Raw genomic sequence first — 22,500 nt, 5'->3', positions numbered from 1 at the left:
AATAAAGATAATGGAACAGTGAAAATAAAGATAATGGAACAGTGAAAATAAAGATAATGGAAGAGTGAAAATAAAGATAATGGAAGAGTGAAAATAAAGATAATGGAACAGTGAAAATAAAGATAATGGAACAGTGAAAATAAAGATAATGGAAGAGTGAAAATAAAGATAATGGAAGAGTGAAAATAAAGATAATGGAACAGTGAAAATAAAGATAATGGAACAGTGAAAATAAAGATAATGGAACAGTGAAAATAAAGATAATGGAAGAGTGAAAATAAAGATAATGGAACAGTGAAAATAAAGATAATGGAACAGTGAAAATAAAGATAATGGAACAGTGAAAATAAAGATAATGGAAGAGTGAAAATAAAGATAATGGAAGAGTGAAAATAAAGATAATGGAACAGTGAAAATAAAGATAATGGAACAGTGAAAATAAAGATAATGGAACAGTGAAAATAAAGATAATGGAACAGTGAAAATAAAGATAATGGAACAGTGAAAATAAAGATAATGGAAGAGTGAAAATAAAGATAATGGAAGAGTGAAAATAAAGATAATGGAACAGTGAAAATAAAGATAATGGAACAGTGAAAATAAAGATAATGGAACAGTGAAAATAAAGATAATGGAAGAGTGAAAATAAAGATAATGGAAGAGTGAAAATAAAGATAATGGAACAGTGAAAATAAAGATAATGGAACAGTGAAAATAAAGATAATGGAACAGTGAAAATAAAGATAATGGAACAGTGAAAATAAAGATAATGGAAGAGTGAAAATAAAGATAATGGAACAGTGAAAATAAAGATAATGGAACAGTGAAAATAAAGATAATGGAACAGTGAAAATAAAGATAATGGAACAGTGAAAATAAAGATAATGGAACAGTGAAAATAAAGATAATGGAACAGTGAAAATAAAGATAATGGAACAGTGAAAATAAAGATAATGGAACAGTGAAAATAAAGATAATGGAACAGTGAAAATAAAGATAATGGAAGAGTGAAAATAAAGATAATGGAACAGTGAAAATAAAGATAATGGAACAGTGAAAATAAAGATAATGGAACAGTGAAAATAAAGATAATGGAAGAGTGAAAATAAAGATAATGGAACAGTGAAAATAAAGATAATGGAACAGTGAAAATAAAGATAATGGAACAGTGAAAATAAAGATAATGGAACAGTGAAAATAAAGATAATGGAACAGTGAAAATAAAGATAATGGAAGAGTGAAAATAAAGATAATGGAAGAGTGAAAATAAAGATAATGGAACAGTGAAAATAAAGATAATGGAACAGTGAAAATAAAGATAATGGAAGAGTGAAAATAAAGATAATGGAAGAGTGAAAATAAAGATAATGGAACAGTGAAAATAAAGATAATGGAACAGTGAAAATAAAGATAATGGAACATGAAAATAAAGATAATGGAACAGTGAAAATAAAGATAATGGAACAGTGAAAATAAAGATAACGGAAGAGTGAAAATAAACATAAGTGGAATGGAACAGTGAAAATAAAGATAATGGAAGAGTGAAAATAAAGATAATGGAAGAGTGAAAATAAAGATAACGGAAGAGTGAAAATAAAGATAATGGAACAGTGAAAATAAAGATAATGGAACAGTGAAAATAAAGATAATGGAACAGTGAAAATAAAGATAATGGAACAGTGAAAATAAAGATAATGGAACAGTGAAAATAAAGATAATGGAACAGTGAAAATAAAGATAATGGAACAGTGAAAATAAAGATAATGGAACAGTGAAAATAAAGATAATGGAACAGTGAAAATAAAGATAATGGAACAGTGAAAATAAAGATAATGGAACAGTGAAAATAAAGATAATGGAACAGTGAAAATAAAGATAATGGAAGAGTGAAAATAAAGATAATGGAACAGTGAAAATAAAGATAATGGAACAGTGAAAATAAAGATAATGGAACAGTGAAAATAAAGATAATGGAACAGTGAAAATAAAGATAACGGAACAGTGAAAATAAAGATAACGGAACAGTGAAAATAAAGATAATGGAACAGTGAAAATAAAGATAATGGAAGAGCTAAAATAAAGATAATGGAACAGTGAAAATAAAGATAACGGTACAGTGAAAATAAAGATAATGGAACAGTGAAAATAAAGATAATGGAAGAGCGAAAATAAAGATAATGGAACAGTGAAAATAAAGATAATGGAACAGTGAAAATAAAGATAATGGAAGAGTGAAAATAAAGATAATGGAAGAGTGAAAATAAAGATAACAGTGAAAATAAAGATAATGGAACAGTGAAAATAAAGATAATGGAAGAGTGAAAATAAAGATAATGGAACAGTGAAAATAAAGATAATGGAACAGTGAAAATAAAGATAATGGAACAGTGAAAATAAAGATAATGGAACAGTGAAAATAAAGATAATGGAACAGTGAAAATAAAGATAATGGAACAGTGAAAATAAAGATAATGGAACAGTGAAAATAAAGATAATGGAACAGTGAAAATAAAGATAATGGAACAGTGAAAATAAAGATAATGGAAGAGTGAAAATAAAGATAATGGAAGAGTGAAAATAAAGATAATGGAACAGTGAAAATAAAGATAATGGAACAGTGAAAATAAAGATAATGGAAGAGTGAAAATAAAGATAATGGAAGAGTGAAAATAAAGATAATGGAACAGTGAAAATAAAGATAATGGAAGAGTGAAAATAAAGATAATGGAAGAGTGAAAATAAAGATAATGGAACAGTGAAAATAAAGATAATGGAACAGTGAAAATAAAGATAATGGAAGAGTGAAAATAAAGATAATGGAACAGTGAAAATAAAGATAATGGAACAGTGAAAATAAAGATAATGGAACAGTGAAAAAAAAGATAATGGAACAGTGAAAATAAAGATAATGGAACAGTGAAAATAAAGATAATGGAACAGTGAAAATAAAGATAATGGAACAGTGAAAATAAAGATAATGGAACAGTGAAAATAAAGATAATGGAACAGTGAAAATAAAGATAATGGAACAGTGAAAATAAAGATAATGGAACAGTGAAAATAAAGATAATGGAACAGTGAAAATAAATATAATGGAACAGTGAAAATAAAGATAATGGAACAGTGAAAATAAAGATAATGGAACAGTGAAAATAAAGATAATGGAACAGTGAAAATAAAGATAATGGAACAGTGAAAATAAAGATAATGGAACAGTGAAAATAAAGATAACGGAACAGTGAAAATAAAGATAACGGAACAGTGAAAATAAAGATAATGGAAGAACAAAAATAAAGATAATGGAAGAGCAAAAATAAAGATAATGGAAGAGCGAAAATAAAGATAATGGAAGAGCGAAAATAAAGATAATGGAAGAGCGAAAATAAAGATAATGGAAGAGCGAAAATAAAGATAATGGAAGAGCGAAAATAAAGATAATGGAAGAGCGAAAATAAAGATAACGGAAGAGCGAAAAAAGAAGCTTGCTGGAAGGTGTTGTGGAAGCTTGCTGGAAGGTGTTGTGGAAGCTTGCTGGAAGGTGTTGTGGAAGCTTGCTGGAAGGTGTTGTGGAAGCTTGCTGGAAGGTGTTGTGGAAGCTTGCTGGAAGGTGTTGTGGAAGCTTGCTGGAAGGTGTTGTGGAAGCTTGCTGGAAGGTGTTGTGGAAGCTTGCTGGAAGGTGTTGTGGAAGCTTGCTGGAAGGTGTTGTGGAAGCTTGCTGGAAGGTGTTGTGGAAGCTTGCTGGAAGGTGTTATGGAAGGTTGCTGGAAGGTGTTGTAGAAGCTTGCTGGAAGGTGTTGTGGAAGCTTGCTGGAAGGTGTTGTGGAAGGTTGCTGGAAGGTGTTGTGGAAGGTTGCTGGAAGGTTGCTGGAAGGTGTTGTGGAAGGTTGCTGGAAGGTGTTGTGGAAGCTTGCTGGAAGGTGTTGTGGAAGGTTGCTGGAAGGTGTTGTGGAAGCTTGCTGGAAGGTGTTGTGGAAGGTTGCTGGAAGGTGTTGTGGAAGGTTGCTGGAAGGTGTTGTGGAAGGTTGCTGGAAGGTGTTGTGGAAGGTTGCTGGAAGGTGTTGTGGAAGGTTGCTGGAAGGTGTAGTGGAAGGTTACTGGAAGGTGTTGTGGAAGCTTGCTGGAAGGTGTTGTGGAAGGTTGCTGGAAGGTGTTGTGGAAGGTTGCTGGAAGGTGTTGTGGAAGGTTGCTGGAAGGTGTTGTGGAAGCTTGCTGGAAGGTGTTGTGGAAGCTTGCTGGAAGGTTGCTGGAAGGTGTTGTGGAAGGTTGCTGGAAGGTGTTGTGGAAGGTTGCTGGAAGGTGTTGTGGAAGGTTGCTGGAAGGTGTTGTGGAAGGTTGCTGGAAGGTGTTGTGGAAGGTTGCTGGAAGGTGTTGTGGAAGGTTGCTGGAAGGTGTTGTGGAAGGTTGCTGGAAGGTGTTGTGGCAGGTGTTGTGGAAGGTGTTGTGAAGGTGCTGTGGAAGGTGTTGTGGAAGGTATTATGGAAGGTGTTGTGAAGGTGCTGTGGAAGGTGCTGTGGAAGGTGTTGTGGAAGGTATTATGGAAGGTGTTGTGAAGGTGCTGTGGAAGGTGCTGTGGAAGGTGTTGTGGAAGGTATTGTGGAAGGTGTTGTGAAGGTGCTGTGGAAGGTGCTGTGGAAGGTGTTGTGGAAGGTATTATGGAAGGTGTTGTGAAGGTGCTGTGGAAGGTGCTGTGGAAGGTGTTGTGGAAGGTGTTGTGAAGGTGCTGAAGAAGGTCCTGTGGAAGGTGTTGTGGAAGGTATTGTGGAAGGTGTTGTGAAGGTGCTGTGGAAGGTGCTGTGGAAGGTGCTGTGGAAGGTGTTGTGGAAGGTGTTGTGAAGGTGCTGAAGAAGGTCCTGTGGAAGGTGTTGTGGAAGGTATTGTGGAAGGTGCTGTGGAAGGTGCTGTGGAAGGTGCTGTGGAAGGTGCTGTGGAAGGTGCTGTGGAAGGTGCTGTGGAAGGTGCTGTGGAAGGTGCTGTGGAAGGTGTTGTGGAAGGTGCTGTGGAAGGTGCTGTGGAAGGTGTTGTGAAGGTGCTGTAGAAGGTGCTGTGGAAGGTGTTGTGGAAGGTATTGTGGAAGGTGTTGTGAAGGTGCTGTGGAAGGTGCTGTGGAAGGTGCTGTGGAAGGTGTTGTGGAAGGTGTTGTGAAGGTGCTGTAGAAGGTGCTGTGGAAGGTGTTGTGGAAGGTATAGTGGAAGGTGTTGTGAAGGTGCTGTGGAAGGTGTTATGGAAGGTATTATGGAAGGTGTTGTGAAGGTGCTGTGGAAGGTGTTATGGAAGGTATTATGGAAGGTGTTGTGAAGGTGCTGTAGAAGGTGTTATGGAAGGTATTATGGAAGGTGTTGTGAAGGTGCTGTGGAAGGTGTTATGGAAGGTATTATGGAAGGTGTTGTGAAGGTGCTGTAGAAGGTGCTGTGGAAGGTGTTATGGAAGGTATTGTGGAAGGTGTTGTGAAGGTGCTGTAGAAGGTGCTGTGGAAGGTGTTATGGAAGGTATAGTGGAAGGTGTTGTGGAAGGTATTGTGGAAGGTGTTGTGAAGGTGCTGTGGAAGGTGTTATGGAAGGTATTATGGAAGGTGTTGTGAAGGTGCTGTAGAAGGTGCTGTGGAAGGTGTTATGGAAGGTATTGTGGAAGGTGTTGTGAAGGTGCTGTAGAAGGTGCTGTGGAAGGTGTTATGGAAGGTATAGTGGAAGGTGTTGTGAAGGTGCTGTGGAAGGTGTTATGGAAGGTATTATGGAAGGTGTTGTGAAGGTGCTGTAGAAGGTGCTGTGGAAGGTGTTGTGGAAGGTATTGTGGAAGGTGTTATGGAAGGTATTATGGAAGGTGTTGTGAAGGTGCTGTAGAAGGTGCTGTGGAAGGTGTTATGGAAGGTATAGTGGAAGGTGTTGTGAAGGTGCTGTGGAAGGTGTTATGGAAGGTATTATGGAAGGTGTTGTGAAGGTGCTGTAGAAGGTGTTGTGGAAGGTGTTATGGAAGGTATTGTGGAAGGTGTTGTGAAGGTGCTGTAGAAGGTGCTGTGGAAGGTGTTATGGAAGGTATTGTGGAAGGTGTTGTGAAGGTGCTGTGGAAGGTGTTGTGGAAGGTATTGTGGAAGGTGTTGTGAAGGTGCTGTAGAAGGTGCTGTGGAAGGTGTTATGGAAGGTGTTGTGGAAGGTGTTGTGGAAGGTATTGTGGAAGGTGTTGTGAAGGTGCTGTGGAAGGTGTTGTGGAAGGTATTGTGGAAGGTGTTGTGAAGGTGCTGTAGAAGGTGCTGTGGAAGGTGTTGTGGAAGGTATTGTGGAAGGTGTTGTGAAGGTGCTGTGGAAGGTGTTGTGGAAGGTATTGTGGAAGGTGTTGTGAAGGTGCTGTAGAAGGTGCTGTGGAAGGTGCTGTGGAAGGTATTGTGACTGGTATGTCTGGTGATTGTTGTGACTGGTATGTCTGGTGATTGTTGTGACTGGTATGTCTGTTGATTGTTGTGACTGGTATGTCTGGTGATTGTTGTGACTGGTATGTCTGGTGATTGTTGTGACTGGTATGTCTGGTGATTGTTGTGACTGGTATGTCTGGTGTTTGTTGTGACTGGTATGTCTGGTGATTGTTGTGACTGGTATATCTGGTGATTGTTGTGACTGGTATGTCTGGTGTTTGTTGTGACTGGTATGTCTGGTGATTGTTGTGACTGGTATGTCTGTTGATTGTTATGACTGGTATGTCTGGTGATTGTTGTGACTGGTATGTCTGGTGATTGTTGTGACTGGTATGTCTGGTGATTGTTGTGACTGGTATGTCTGTTGATTGTTATGACTGGTATGTCTGGTGATTGTTGTGACTGGTATGTCTGGTGATTGTTGTGACTGGTATGTCTGGTGATTGTTGTGACTGGTATGTCTGGTGATTGTTGTGACTGATATGTCTGTTGATTGTTATGACTGGTATGTCTGGTGATTGTTGTGACTGGTATGTCTGGTGATTGTTGTGACTGGTATGTCTGGTGATTGTTGTGACTGGTATGTCTGTTGATTGTTATGACTGGTATGTCTGGTGATTGTTGTGACTGGTATGTCTGGTGATTGTTGTGACTGGTATGTCTGGTGATTGTTGTGACTGGTATGTCTGTTGATTGTTATGACTGGTATGTCTGATGATTGTTGTGACTGGTATGTCTGGTGATTGTTGTGACTGGTATGTCTGGTGATTGTTGTGACTGGTATGTCTGGTGATTGTTGTGACTGGTATGTCTGGTGATTGTTGTGACTGGTATGTCTGGTGATTGTTGTGACTGGTATGTCTGGTGATTGTTGTGACTGGTATGTCTGGTGATTGTTGTGACTGGTATGTCTGGTGATTGTTGTGACTGGTATGTCTGGTGATTGTTGTGACTGGTATGTCTGGTGTTGATTCTGGCTGGTAAACACCGGAAGTGATGGTTGATCCAAGGTCTCAGTGGTCAGTTGTTACAGTTCCGGACCAGCCAGGTAGACTGACCGTCTCACAGACTCCAAGTGTACTGGTAACTGTGTACACCACCACCTTCACCACCACTACGAACATCACCATCACCATCACTACCACCATCACCACCACTACCACCATCACCACCACCACCACAGCCATCACCACCATCACCACCACTACGAACACCACCATCATCACCACCCTCACCACCACTACCACCATCACCACCACCACCACAGCCATCACCACCATCACCACCACCACCACTACCAACACCATCACCAGTATCACAACCATCACCTTCACCACCACCATCACCACCACCACCATAACCACCACCATCACCACCACCACCATAATAATCACCATCACCACCACCATCACCACCACCACCATAACCATCACCATCACCACCACCATCACCACCATCACCACCACAACCCCCCTCCCCCCCAGAACGTGACATGTGTCTCCAACTCGGTCATATACTGGAATTTTCAGGTAGGTTTGACCTCTGACCTATCTTGGGGTCAAATGTTGAGCGGAAACGAGCAATAACGGCGTAAACGACATCGTTTAGTGCAACGAGAAGTGATGATTTAAGAGTAACGAAATATAATAATTCTCGCGTTGCGAATACTGTAATAATCTGCTGAATAATTATACTTGAAATGTAGTAAATGATAATTGTCGTGTACGTGTACACTGATTATTATTTTGGTAATAATATCTGTAGAAATTACAATAATGATAATAATAATAATAACAATAATAATAATGATTATATACATATATATATATATATATATATATATATATATATATATATATATATATATATATATATATATATATATATATATATATATATATATATATATATATATGAACCGTGGGTGAACCCCGGGTAGTATACATGGGTGAACCCCGGGTAGTATACATGGGTGAACCCCGGGTAGTATACATAGGTGAACCCCGGGTGGTAAACATAGGTGAACCCCGGGTGGTTTACATGGGTGAACCCCGGGTGGTATACATAGGTAAACCCCGGGTGGTTTACATGGGTGAACCCCGGGTGGTATACATAGGTGAACCCCGGGTGGTTTACATGGGTGAACCCCGGGTGGTATACATAGGTAAACCCCGGGTGGTATACATAGGTGAACCCCGGGTGGTATACATAGGTGAACCCCGGGTGGTATACATAGGTGAACCCCGGGTGGTTTACATGGGTGAACCCCGGGTGGTATACATAGGTAAACCCCGGGTGGTATACATAGGTGAACCCCGGGTGGTATACATAGGTGAACCCCGGGTGGTATACATAGGTGAACCCCGGGTGGTATACATGGGTGAACCCCGGGTGGTATACATAGGTGAATCCCGGGTGGTATACATAGGTGAACCCCGGGTGGTATACATAGGTGAACCCCGGGTGGTATACATAGGTGAACCCCGGGTGGTATACATAGGTGAACCCTGGGTGGTATACATGGGTGAACCCCGGGTGGTATACATAGGTGAACCCCGGGTGGTATACATAGGTGAACCCCGGGTGGTATACATAGGTGAACCCCGGGTGGTATACATAGGTGAACCCCGGGTGGTATACATAGGTGAACCCCGGGTGGTATACATAGGTGAACCCCGGGTGGTATACATAGGTGAACCCCGGGTGGTATACATAGGTGAACCCCGGGTGGTATACATGGGTGAACCCCGGGTGGTATACATAGGTGAACCCCGGGTGGTATACATAGGTGAACCCCGGGTGGTATACATAGGTGAACCCCGGGTGGTATACATAGGTGAACCCCGGGTGGTATACATGGGTGAACCCCGGGTGGTATACATAGGTGAACCCCGGGTGGTATACATAGGTGAACCCCGGGTGGTATACATAGGTGAACCCCGGGTGGTATACATAGGTGAACCCCGGGTGGTATACATAGGTGAACCCCGGGTGGTATACATGGGTGAACCCCGGGTGGTATACATAGGTGAACCCCGGGTGGTATACATAGGTGAACCCCGGGTGGTATACATGGGTGAACCCCGGGTGGTATACATAGGTGAACCCCGGGTGGTATACATAGGTGAACCCCGGGTGGTATACATAGGTGAACCCCGGGTGGTATACATAGGTGAACCCCAGGTGGTATACATAGGTGAACCCCGGGTGGTATACATGGGTGAACCCCGGGTGGTATACATAGGTGAACCCCGGGTGGTATACATAGGTGAACCCCGGGTGGTATACATAGGTGAACCCCGGGTGGTATACATAGGTGAACCCCGGGTGGTATACATAGGTGAACCCCGGGTGGTATACATGGGTGAACCCCGGGTGGTATACATAGGTGAACCCCGGTTGGTATACATGGGTGAACCCCGGGTGGTATACATAGGTGAGCCCCGGGTGGTATACATGGGTGAACCCCGGGTGGTATACATAGGTGAACCCCGGGTGGTATACATAGGTGAACCCCGGGTGGTATACATAGGTGAACCCCGGGTGGTATACATAGGTGAACCCCGGGTGGTATACATAGGTGAACCCCGGGTGGTATACATAGGTGAACCCCGGGTGGTACACATGGGTGAACCCCGGGTGGTATACATAGGTGAACCCCGGGTGGTATACATGGGTGAACCCCGGGTGGTGTACATAGGTGAGCCCCGGGTGGTATACATGGGTGAACCCCGGGTGGTATACATAGGTGAACCCCGGGTGGTATACATAGGTGAACCCCGGGTGGTATACATAGGTGAACCCCGGGTGGTATACATAGGTGAACCCCGGGTGGTATACATAGGTGAACCCCGGGTGGTATACATAGGTGAACCCCGGGTGGTATACATGGGTGAACCCCGGGTGGTATACATAGGTGAACCCCGGGTGGTATACATGGGTGAACCCCGGGTGGTATGCATAGGTGAACCCCGGGTGGTATACATAGGTGAACCCCGGGTGGTATACATAGGTGAACCCCGGGTGGTATACATAGGTGAACCCCGGGTGGTATACATAGGTGAACCCCGGGTGGTATACATGGGTGAACCCCGGGTGGTATACATAGGTGAACCCCGGGTGGTATTCATAGGTGAACCCCGGGTGGTATACATAGGTGAACCCCGGGTGGTATACATAGGTGAACCCCGGGTGATATACATAGGTGAACCCCGGGTGGTATACATAGGTGAACCCCGGGTGGTATACATAGGTGAACCCCGGGTGGTATACATAGGTGAACCCCGGGTGGTATACATAGGTGAACCCCGGGTGGTATACATAGGTGAACCCCGGGTGGTATACATGAGTGAGCCCCGGGTAGTATACATATTTGAACCCCGGGTGGTATACATAGGTGAACCCCGGGTGGTATACATAGGTGAACCCCGGGTGGTATACATAGGTGAAGCCCGGGTGGTATACATAGGTGAACCCCGGGTGGTATACATAGGTGAACCCCGGGTGGTATACATGGGTGAACCCCGGGTGGTATACATAGGTGAACCCCGGGTGGTATACATGAGTGAGCTCCGGGTGGTATACATAGGTGAACCCCGGGTGGTATACATAGGTGAACCCCGGGTGGTATACATAGGTGAACCCCGGGTGGTATACATAGGTGAACCCCGGGTGGTATACATAGGTGAACCCCGGGTGGTATACATAGGTGAACCCCGGGTGGTATACATGAATGAGCCCCGGGTGGTATACATAGGTGAACCCCGGGTGGTATACATAGGTGAACCCCGGGTGGTATACATGAGTGAGCCCCGGGTGGTATACATAGGTGAACCCCGGGTGGTATACATGAGTGAGCCCCGGGTGGTATACATAGGTGAACCCCGGGTGGTATACATGAGTGAGCCCCGGGTGGTATACATAGGTGAACCCCGGGTGGTATACATGAGTGAACCCCGGGTGGTATGCATGGGTGAACCCCGGGTGGTATACATGGGTGAACCCCGGGGGGTATACATGGGTGAACCCCGGGTGGTATACATGAGTGAACCCCGGGTGGTATACATAGGTAGGTAGAACCCCTGGGTGGGGTGAACCCCGGGTGGTATACATAGGTGAACCCTGGGGGGTATACATGAGTGAACCCCGGGTGGTATACATAGGTGAACCCCGGGTGGTATACATAGGTGAACCCCATGAGTGAACCCCGTGTGGTATACATAGGTGAACCCCGGGTGGTATACATCGGTGAACCCCGGGTGGTATACATTGGTGAACCCCCAGGGTGGTATAGGTGAACCCCGGGTGGTATACATCGGTGAACCCCGGGTGGTATACATAGGTGAACCCCGGGTGGTATACATAGGTGAACCCCGGGTGGTATACATAGGTGAACCCCGGGTGGTATACATAGGTGAACCCCGGGTGGTATACATAGGTGAACCCCGGGTGGTATACATAGGTGAACCCCGGGTGGTATACATAGGTGAACCCCGGGTGGTATACATAGGTGAACCCCGGGTGGTATACATAGGTGAACCCTGGGTGGTATACATAGGTGAACCCCGGGTGGTATACATAGGTGAACCCCGGGTGGTATACATAGGTGAACCCCGGGTGGTATACATAGGTGAACCCCGGGTGGTATACATAGGTGAACCCCGGGTGGTATACATAGGTGAACCCCGGGTGGTATACATAGGTGAACCCCGGGTGGTATACATAGGTGAACCCCGGGTGGTATACATAGGTGAACCCCGGGTGGTATACATAGGTGAACCCCGGGTGGTATACATAGGTGAACCCCGGGTGGTATACATAGGTAAACCCCGGGTGGTATACATAGGTGAACCCCGGGTGGTATACATAGGTGAACCCCGGGTGGTATACATAGGTGAACCCCGGGTGGTATACATAGGTGAACCCCGGGTGGTATACATAGGTGAACCCCGGGTGGTATACATAGGTGAACCCCGGGTGGTATACATAGGTGAACCCCGGGTGGTATACATAGGTGAACCCCGGGTGGTATACATAGGTGAACCCCGGGTGGTATACATAGGTGAACCCCGGGTGGTATACATAGGTGAACCCCGGGTGGTATACATAGGTGAACCCCGGGTGGTATACATAGGTGAACCCCGGGTGGTATACATAGGTGAACCCCGGGTGGTATACATAGGTGAACCCCGGGTGGTATACATAGGTGAACCCCGGGTGGTATACATAGGTGAACCCCGGGTGGTATACATAGGTGAACCCCGGGTGGTATACATAGGTGAACCCCGGGTGGTATACATAGGTGAACCCCGGGTGGTATACATAGGTGAACCCCGGGTGGTATACATAGGTGAACCCCGGGTGGTATACATAGGTGAACCCCGGGTGGTATACATAGGTGAACCCCGGGTGGTATACATAGGTGAACCCCGGGTGGTATACATAGGTGAACCCCGGGTGGTATACATAGGTGAACCCCGGGTGGTATACATAGGTGAACCCCGGGTGGTATACATAGGTGAACCCCGGGTGGTATACATAGGTGAACCCCGGGTGGTATACATGAGTGAACCCCGGGTGGTATACATGAGTGAACCCCGGGTGGTATACATGGGTGAACCCCGGGTGGTATACATAGGTGAACCCCGGGTGGTATACATGAGTGAACCCCGGGTGGTATACATAGGTGAACCCCGGGTGGTATACATAGGTGAACCCCGGGTGGTATACATAGGTGAACCCCGGGTGGTATACATAGGTGAACCCCGGGTGGTATACATAGGTGAACCCCGGGTGGTATACATAGGTGAACCCCGGGTGGTATACATAGGTGAACCCCGGGTGGTATACATGGGTGAACCCCGGGTGGTATACATGGGTGAACCCCGGGTGGTATACATAGGTGAACCCCGGGTGGTATACATAGGTGAACCCCGGGTGGTATACATAGGTGAACCCCGGGTGGTATACATAGGTGAACCCCGGGTGGTATACATAGGTGAACCCCGGGTGGTATACATTGGTGAACCCCGGGTGGTATACATGAGGTGATCCCCGGGTGGTATACATAGGTGAACCCCGGGTGGTATACATAGGTGAACCCCGGGTGGTATACATAGGTGAACCCCGGTTGGTATACATAGGTGAACCCCGGGTGGTATACATAGGTGAACCCCGGGTGGTATACATAGGTGAACCCCGGGTGGTATACATAGGTGAACCCCGGGTGGTATACATAGGTGAACCCATGAATGAGCCCCGGGTGAGGTGAACCCCGGGTGGTATACATGACCCCGGGTGGTGAACCCTGGGTGGTATACATGAGTGAACCCCGGGTGGTATACATGGGTGAACCCCGGGTGGTATACATGAGTGAACCCCGGGTGGTATGCATGGGTGAACCCCGGGTGGTATACATGGGTGAACCCCGGGTGGTATACATGGGTGAACCCCGGGTGGTATACATGAGTGAACCCCGGGTGGTATACATAGGTGAACCCCGGGTAGTATACATAGGTGAACCCTGGGTGGTATACATGAGTGAACCCCGGGTGGTATACATAGGTGAACCCCGGGTGGTATACATAGGTGAACCCCGGGTGGTATACATGAGTGAACCCCGGGTGGTATACATAGGTGAACCCCGGGTGGTATACATAGGTGAACCCCGGGTGGTATACATAGGTGAACCCCGGGTGGTATACATAGGTGAACCCCGGGTGGTATACATAGGTGAACCCCGGGTGGTATACATAGGTGAACCCCGGGTGGTATACATAGGTGAACCCCGGGTGGTATACATAGGTGAACCCCGGGTGGTATACATAGGTGAACCCCGGGTGGTATACATAGGTGAACCCCGGGTGGTATACATAGGTGAACCCCGGGTGGTATACATAGGTGAACCCCGGGTGGTATACATAGGTGAACCCCGGGTGGTATACATAGGTGAACCCCGGGTGGTATACATGGGTGAACCCCGGGTGGTATACCCCGGGTGGTATACAGGTGAACCCCGGGTGGTAGGTACCCCGGGTGGTATACATGGGTGAACCCCGGGTGGTATACATAGGTGAACCCCGGGTGGTATACATAGGTGAACCCCGGGTGGTATACATAGGTGAACCCCGGGTGGTATACATAGGTGAACCCCGGGTGGTATACATGGGTGAACCCCGGGTGGTATACATAGGTGAACCCCGGGTGGTATACAGTGGTGAACCCCGGGTGGTATACATAGGTGAACCCCGGGTGGTATACATAGGTGAACCCCGGGTGGTATACATAGGTGAACCCCGGGTGGTATACATGAGTGAACCCCGGGTGGTATACATAGGTGAACCCCGGGTGGTATACATAGGTGAACCCCGGGTGGTATACATAGGTGAACCCCGGGTGGTATACATAGGTGAACCCCGGGTGGTATACATAGGTGAACCCCGGGTGGTATACATAGGTGAACCCCGGGTGGTATACATAGGTGAACCCCGGGTGGTAGGTACATACATGGGTGAACCCCGGGTGGTATACATAGGTGAACCCCGGGTGGTATACATGGGTGAACCCCGGGTGGTATACATAGGTGAACCCCGGGTGGTATACATAGGTGAACCCCGGGTGGTATACATAGGTGAACCCCGGGTGGTATACATAGGTGAACCCCGGGTGGTATACATAGGTGAACCCCGGGTGGTATACATAGGTGAACCCCGGGTGGTATACATAGGTGAACCCCGGGTGGTATACATAGGTGAACCCCGGGTGGTATACATAGGTGAACCCCGGGTGGTATACATAGGTGAACCCCGGGTGGTATACATAGGTGAACCCCGGGTGGTATACATAGGTGAACCCCGGGTGGTATACATAGGTGAACCCCGGGTGGTATACATGGGTGAACCCCGGGTGGTATACATAGGTGAACCCCGGGTGGTATACATGAGTGAACCCCGGGTGGTATACATAGGTGAACCCCGGGTGGTATACATAGGTGAACCCCGGGTGGTATACATAGGTGAACCCCGGGTGGTATACATAGGTGAACCCCGGGTGGTATACATAGGTGAAGGCTCACTTTACTCCCACTATTCCTTCATTAACTTGCGGCACCATTGTCCCGGCACCAGCTGACAGATGGCATCTGGTTGCCATCTGACGGGCGACACGCGCATCCCCACCAGCTAGACCCAACACCCGTACACTCACCCATGATGGATGACACACTCAACCAACCTCCACCTCCTCTGCTCCTTCTCCCATTCCTCCTTTATTTCTTCCTGTTCTCTTTTATGCCATACATTATCCTCCATTGTATCATTGTTTTTTTCTTCTGTTGTTGTTGTTTTTGCTGTTGTTCTTGTAGTTGTTGTTGTTGCTGATGTTATTGTTGTTGTTGTTGTTGTTGTTGTTGTTGTTGTTGTTGTTGTTGTTGTTGTTGTTGTTGTTGTTGTTGTTGTTGTTGTTGTTGTTGTTGTTGTTGTTCTTCTTCTTCTTCTTCTTCTTCTTCTTCTTCTTCTTCTTCTTCTTCTTCTTCTTCTTCTTCTTCTTCTTCTTCTTCTTCTTCTTCTTCTTCTTCTTCTGCTTCTTCTTCTTCTTCTTCTTCTTCTTCTTCTTCTTCTTCTTCTTCTTCCTCTTCTTCATCCTCCTCCTCCTCCACATGTCGCTAAAACCTCCTTCAGTATTCCCAAATTTTGAAAAACTGCCATGGCGAAAAATATCGATAAACTGCCATGGCGAAAAATATCGATAAAGACTGGAAACACATACACAAGTTTCATTTCTCGCTCTTGATATCATCTACGACGACAACTTACCCACATCAACTTTTAAAAAACATTCCTCTATCCTAAGTCCTTCCAGGAAGGCGAAGACGACCGCTTCCAGCTCTCGCGACGCTGGTCAGAACGGTCGCCAGGGACCGGTAGGCCAGTGATTATATATTGGCAGATTAGCCAGTCACGAATCAGAAGGTCATGCTGGAGCCTACCTAGACTATATTTTAATCATTTGAGATAAAGTGGAATATGTCAGCAGGTACTGGAGTGTCTTGTGACTTCCTGGAAGCTATTGATGCATCCTGGAACATATTCGTAGGTGCTGGAGTCTCTTGTGACTTCCTGGAAGCTACTGATGCATCCTGGAACATATCAATAGGTGTTTTCAATGTCCCGTGACTTCCTAGAAGCTATTGATGCATCCTGGAACATATCAGTAGGTGATTTAATGTTCTGTGACTTCCTAGAAGCTACTGATGCATCCTGGAACATATCAGTAGGTGATTTAATGTTCTGTGACTTCCTAGAAGCTACTGATGCATTCTGGAACATGTCAGTAGGTGTTTTAATGTCCTGTGACTCCCTGGAAGCTACCGAAGCATCCTGGAACATGTCAATAAATGCTTTAATGTCCTGTAACTCCCTAGAAGCTACTGAAGCATCCTGGAACATGTTAATAGGTGCTGGAGTGTCTTCTGATTTCCTGGAAGTTACTGATGCATTCTGGAACATGTCAGGAGGGGCTGAAACATGCTAGAACCTACTGAATTTGTGTAGGCTACCAGAACTTATTGAGAATTACTGAACCATTCAGAAACCTTTTGGGATCTCCTGGAACATAACGCGACCTCTAGGGAGCGTACTGAAACCTGATGTTTACTGTCAGGTAAGAATAAAGAAGAATATGTGAGAGAAAGGGGAGAAATATTTGTTAAATGAGGAAACAGAGAAACCGGAAGATGAGTAGATAGCTCACTGGACACAAACGCAAACAAACACACACACACACACACACACACACACACACACACACACACACACACACACACACACACACACACACACACACACATACACTTAAAATTACCAAACCCAAAGTAAAGAGGGCCATAATATTACCTTCAAGAACTCCAGATTCGGGGCATCGAGACGGATCCCTCCAGATTGTTTCATGGCTAAAAGAGACATCATTATTTTATTATAAATATATATATATATATATATATATATATATATATATATATATATATATATATATATATATATATATATATATATATATATATATATATATATATATGTATATATATATATATATATATATATATATATATATATATATATATATATATATATATATATATATATATATATATATATGCATATATATAATCAGGTATAAAAGGTGGTGGAGAGTGTGGTAATGTGAGAGACAGTGTAGCAGACAGTGTAGCAGACAGTGTAGCAGACAGTGTGGCAGAGAGCGGCAGTGTGGCAGAGAGCGGCAGTGTGGCAGACAGACAGTGTGGCAGAGAGCGGCAGTGTGGCAGAGAGTGTGGCAGACAGACAGTGTGGATCAACACACCATCATTGCTCAACAGGTTACATACAAGTGGGCAGCCAGTGTGATAATATTGTGACAAGAGCTTCTGGTCTCTCAACACACACTGTATAAACCTCTCTCCCTCTCTCTCTCTCTCTCTCTCTCTCTCTCTCTCTCTCTCTCTCTCTCTCTCTCTCTCTCTCTCTCTCTCTCTCTCTCTCTCTCTCTCTCTCTCTCTCTCTCTCTCCCTTCTCAACGAACTTTTCATGGGCCAAAGTTTCACTCATTGTTGGTTTCTACCAAGCTATGTTTCACTCAGAGTAGAGCTTTACCAAGCCATGTTTCACTCAGAGTAGAGCTTTACCAAGCTATGTTTCACTCAGAGTAGAGCTTTACCAAGCCATGTTTCACTCAGAGTAGAGCTTTATCAAGCTATGTTTCACTCAGAGTAGAGCTTTACCAAGCTATGTTTCACTCAGAGTAGAGCTTTACCAAGCTATGTTTCACTCAGAGTAGAGCTTTACCAAGCTATGTTTCACTCAGAGTAGAGCTTTACCAAGCCATGTTTCACTCAAAGTAGAGCTTTACTAAGCTATGTTTCACTCAGAGTAGAGCTTTACCAAGCTATGTTTCACTCAGAGTAGAGCTTTACCAAGCCATGTTTCACTCAAAGTAGAGCTTTACTAAGCTATGTTTCACTCAGAGTAGAGCTTTACCAAGCTATGTTTCACTCAGAGTAGAGCTTTACCAAGCTATGTTTCACTCAGAGTAGAGCTTTACCAAGCCATGTTTCACTCAAAGTAGAGCTTTACCAAGCCATGTTTCACTCAAAGTAGAGCTTTACTAAGCTATGTTTCACTCAGAGTAGAGCTTTACCAAGCTATGTTTCACTCAGAGTAGAGCTTTATCAAGTTTTGTTTCACTCAGAGTAGAGCTTTACCAAGCTATGTTTCACTCAGAGTAGAGCTTTACTAAGCTATGTTTCTCTCAGAGTAGAGCTTTACTAGAGTAGAGCTTTACCAAGCCATGTTTCACTCAAAGTAGAGCTTTACTAAGCTATGTTTCACTCAGAGTAGAGCTTTACCAAGCTATGTTTCACTCAGAGTAGAGCTTTACCAAGCCCTGTTTCACTCAGAGTAGAGCTTTACCAAGCCCTGTTTCACTCAGAATAGAGCTTTACTAAGCTATGTTTCACTCAGAGTAGAGCTTTACCAAGCTATGTTTCACTCAGAGTAGAGCTTTACCAAACCATGTTTCACTCAGAGTAGAGCTTTACCAAGCCATGTTTCACTTAAAGTAGAGCTTTACTAAGCTATGCTTCACTCAGAGTAGAGCTTTACCAAGCTATGTTTCACTCAGAGTAGAGCTTTATCAAGCCCTGTTTCACTCAGAGTAGAGCTTTACTAAGCTATGTTTCACTCAGAGTAGAGCTTTACCAAGCCATGTTTCACTCAAAGTAGAGCTTTACTAAGCTATGTTTCACTCAGAGTAGAGCTTTACCAAGCTATGTTTCACTCAGAGTAGAGCTTTACCAAGCCATGTTTCACTCAGAGTACAGCTTTACCAAGCTATGTTTCACTCAGAGTAGAGCTTTACCAAGCTATGTTTCACTCAGAGTAGAGCTTTACCAAGCCATGTTTCACTCAGAGTACAGCTTTACCAAGCTATGTTTCACTCAGAGTAGAGCTTTACCAAGCTATGTTTCACTCAGAGTAGAGCTTTACCAAGCTATATTTCACTCAGAGTAGAGCTTTACCAAGCTATGTTTCACTTAGAGTAGAGCTTTGCCATGCTATGTTTCACTTGGAGTAGAGCTTTACCAAGCTATGTTTCACTCAGAGTAGAGCTTTACCAAGCCATGTTTCACTCAGAGTAGAGCTTTACCAAGCTATGTTTCACTCAGAGTAGAGCTTTACCAAGCTATGTTTCACTCAGAGAAGAGCTTTACCAAGCCATGTTTCACTTAGAGTAGAGCTTTACCAAGCTATGTTTCACTCAGAGTAGAGCTTTACCAAGCCATGTTTCACTCAGAGTAGAGCTTTACCAAGCTATGTTTCACTCAGAGTAGAGCTTTACCAAGCTATGTTTCACTCAGAGAAGAGCTTTACCAAGCTATATTTCACTTAGAGTAGAGCTTTACCAAGCTATGTTTTAATTAGAGTAGAGCTTTACTAAGCTATGTTTCACTCAGAGTAGAGCTTTACCAAGCTATGTTTCACTTAGAGTAGAGCTTTACCAAGCTATGCTTCACTTAGAGTAGAGCTTTACCAAGCTATGTTTCACTCAGAGTAGAGCTTTACCAAGCCATGTTTCACTCATAGTAGAGCTTTACCAAGCCATGTTTCACTCAGAGTAGAGCTTTACCAAGCTATGTTTCACTCAGAGTAGAGCTTTACCAAGCTATGTTTCACTCAGAGTAGAGCTTTACCAAACCATGTTTCACTCAGAATAGAGCTTTACCAAGCTATGTTTCACTCAGAGTAGTGCTTTACAAAGCTATGTTTCACTCAGAGTAGAGCTTTACCAAGCTATGTTTCACTCAGAGTAGAGCTTTACCAAGCTATGTTTCTCTCAGAGTAGAGCTTTGCCAAGCTATGTTTCACTCAGAGTAGAGCTTTACCAAGCTATGTTTTAATTAGAGTAGAGCTTTACCAAGCTATGTTTCACTCAGAGTAGAGCTTTACCAAGCTATGTTTCACTTAGAGTAGAGCTTTACCAAGCTATGCTTCACTTAGAGTAGAGCTTTACCAAGCTATGTTTCACTCAGAGTAGAGCTTTACCAAGCCATGTTTCACTCAGAGTAGAGCTTTACCAAGCCATGTTTCACTCAGAGTAGAGCTTTACCAAGCTATGTTTCACTCAGAATAGAGCTTTACCAAGCTATGTTTCACTCAGAGTAGAGCTTTACCAAGCCATGTTTCACTCAAAGTAGAGCTTTACTAAGCTATGTTTCACTCAGAGTAGAGCTTTACCAAGCTATGTTTCACTCAGAGTAGAGCTTTATCAAGCCCTGTTTCACTCAGAGTAGAGCTTTACTAAGCTATGTTTCACTCAGAGTAGAGCTTTACCAAGCCATGTTTCACTCAAAGTAGAGCTTTACTAAGCTATGTTTCACTCAGAGTAGAGCTTTACCAAGCTATGTTTCACTCAGAGTAGAGCTTTACCAAGCCATGTTTCACTCAGAGTGCAGCTTTACCAAGCCATGTTTCACTCAGAGTAGAGCTTTACCAAGCTATGTTTCACTCAGAGTAGAGCTTTACCAAGCCATGTTTCACTCAGAGTACAGCTTTACCAAGCTATGTTTCACTCAGAGTAGAGCTTTACCAAGCTATGTTTCACTCAGAGTAGAGCTTTACCAAGCTATATTTCACTCAGAGTAGAGCTTTACCAAGCTATGTTTCACTTAGAGTAGAGCTTTGCCATGCTATGTTTCACTTGGAGTAGAGCTTTGCCATGCTATGTTTCACTTGGAGTAGAGCTTTACCAAGCTATGTTTCACTCAGAGTAGAGCTTTACCAAGCGATGTTTCACTCAGAGTAGAGCTTTACCAAGCTATGTTTCACTCAGAGTAGAGCTTTACCAAGCTATGTTTCACTCAGAGAAGAGCTTTACCAAGCCATGTTTCACTTAGAGTAGAGCTTTACCAAGCTATATTTCACTCAGAGTAGAGCTTTACCAAGCCATGTTTCACTCAGAGTAGAGCTTTACCAAGCTATGTTTCACTCAGAGTAGAGCTTTACCAAGCTATGTTTCACTCAGAGTAGAGCTTTGCCAAGCCATGTTTCACTCAGAGTAGAGCTTTACCAAGCTATGTTTTAATTAGAGTAGAGCTTTACCAAGCTATGTTTCACTCAGAGTAGAGCTTTACCAAGCTATGTTTCACTTAGAGTAGAGCTTTACCAAGCTATGTTTCACTTAGAGTAGAGCTTTACCAAGCTATGTTTCACTTAGAGTAGAGCTTTACCAAGCTATGTTTCACTTAGAGTAGAGCTTTACCAAGCTATGTTTCACTCAGAGTAGAGCTTTACCAAGCAATGTTTCACTCAGGGTAGAGCTTTACCAAGCCACGTTTCACTCAGAGAAGAGCTTTACCAAGCTATGTTCCACTTAGAGTAAAGCTTTACCAAGCTATGTTTCACTCAGAGTAGAGCTTTACCAAGCCATGTTTCACTCAAAGTAGAGCTTTACTAAGCTATGTTTCACTCAGAGTAGAGCTTTACCAAGCTATGTTTCACTCAGAGTAGAGCTTTATCAAGCCCTGTTTCACTCAGAGTAGAGCTTTACTAAGCTATGTTTCACTCAGAGTAGAGCTTTACCAAGCCATGTTTCACTCAAAGTAGAGCTTTACTAAGCTATGTTTCACTCAGAGTAGAGCTTTACCAAGCTATGTTTCACTCAGAGTAGAGCTTTACCAAGCCATGTTTCACTCAGAGTACAGCTTTACCAAGCCATGTTTCACTCAGAGTAGAGCTTTACCAAGCTATGTTTCACTCAGAGTAGAGCTTTACCAAGCCATGTTTCACTCAGAGTACAGCTTTACCAAGCTATGTTTCACTCAGAGTAGAGCTTTACCAAGCTATGTTTCACTCAGAGTAGAGCTTTACCAAGCTATATTTCACTCAGAGTAGAGCTTTACCAAGCTATGTTTCACTTAGAGTAGAGCTTTGCCATGCTATGTTTCACTTGGAGTAGAGCTTTGCCATGCTATGTTTCACTTGGAGTAGAGCTTTACCAAGCTATGTTTCACTCAGAGTAGAGCTTTACCAAGCCATGTTTCACTC

At 44.2% G+C, this 22,500-nt stretch overlaps 1 protein-coding gene across 1 annotated transcript in view; it reads right to left on the bottom strand.

The window, feature by feature from the left end:
- LOC128694570 (single-minded homolog 2-like) overlaps positions 1 to 22,500 on the bottom strand; it is a 132,508-nt gene that overhangs the window by 28,142 nt on the left and 81,866 nt on the right. The window contains exon 4 of the mRNA XM_070095718.1: positions 17,296 to 17,351. Within this exon, the coding sequence (XP_069951819.1) occupies positions 17,296 to 17,351 (56 nt within the window). The remainder of the gene's footprint in view (positions 1 to 17,295; positions 17,352 to 22,500) is intronic.

This window comes from Cherax quadricarinatus, chromosome 51 (genome assembly GCF_038502225.1).
Source record: "Cherax quadricarinatus isolate ZL_2023a chromosome 51, ASM3850222v1, whole genome shotgun sequence".
In the NCBI taxonomy this organism is placed as follows: Eukaryota; Metazoa; Arthropoda; class Malacostraca; order Decapoda; family Parastacidae; genus Cherax; species Cherax quadricarinatus.
Note: the sequence above shows the minus strand (reverse complement) of the source record. Positions and strands in the feature narration are given on the sequence as shown.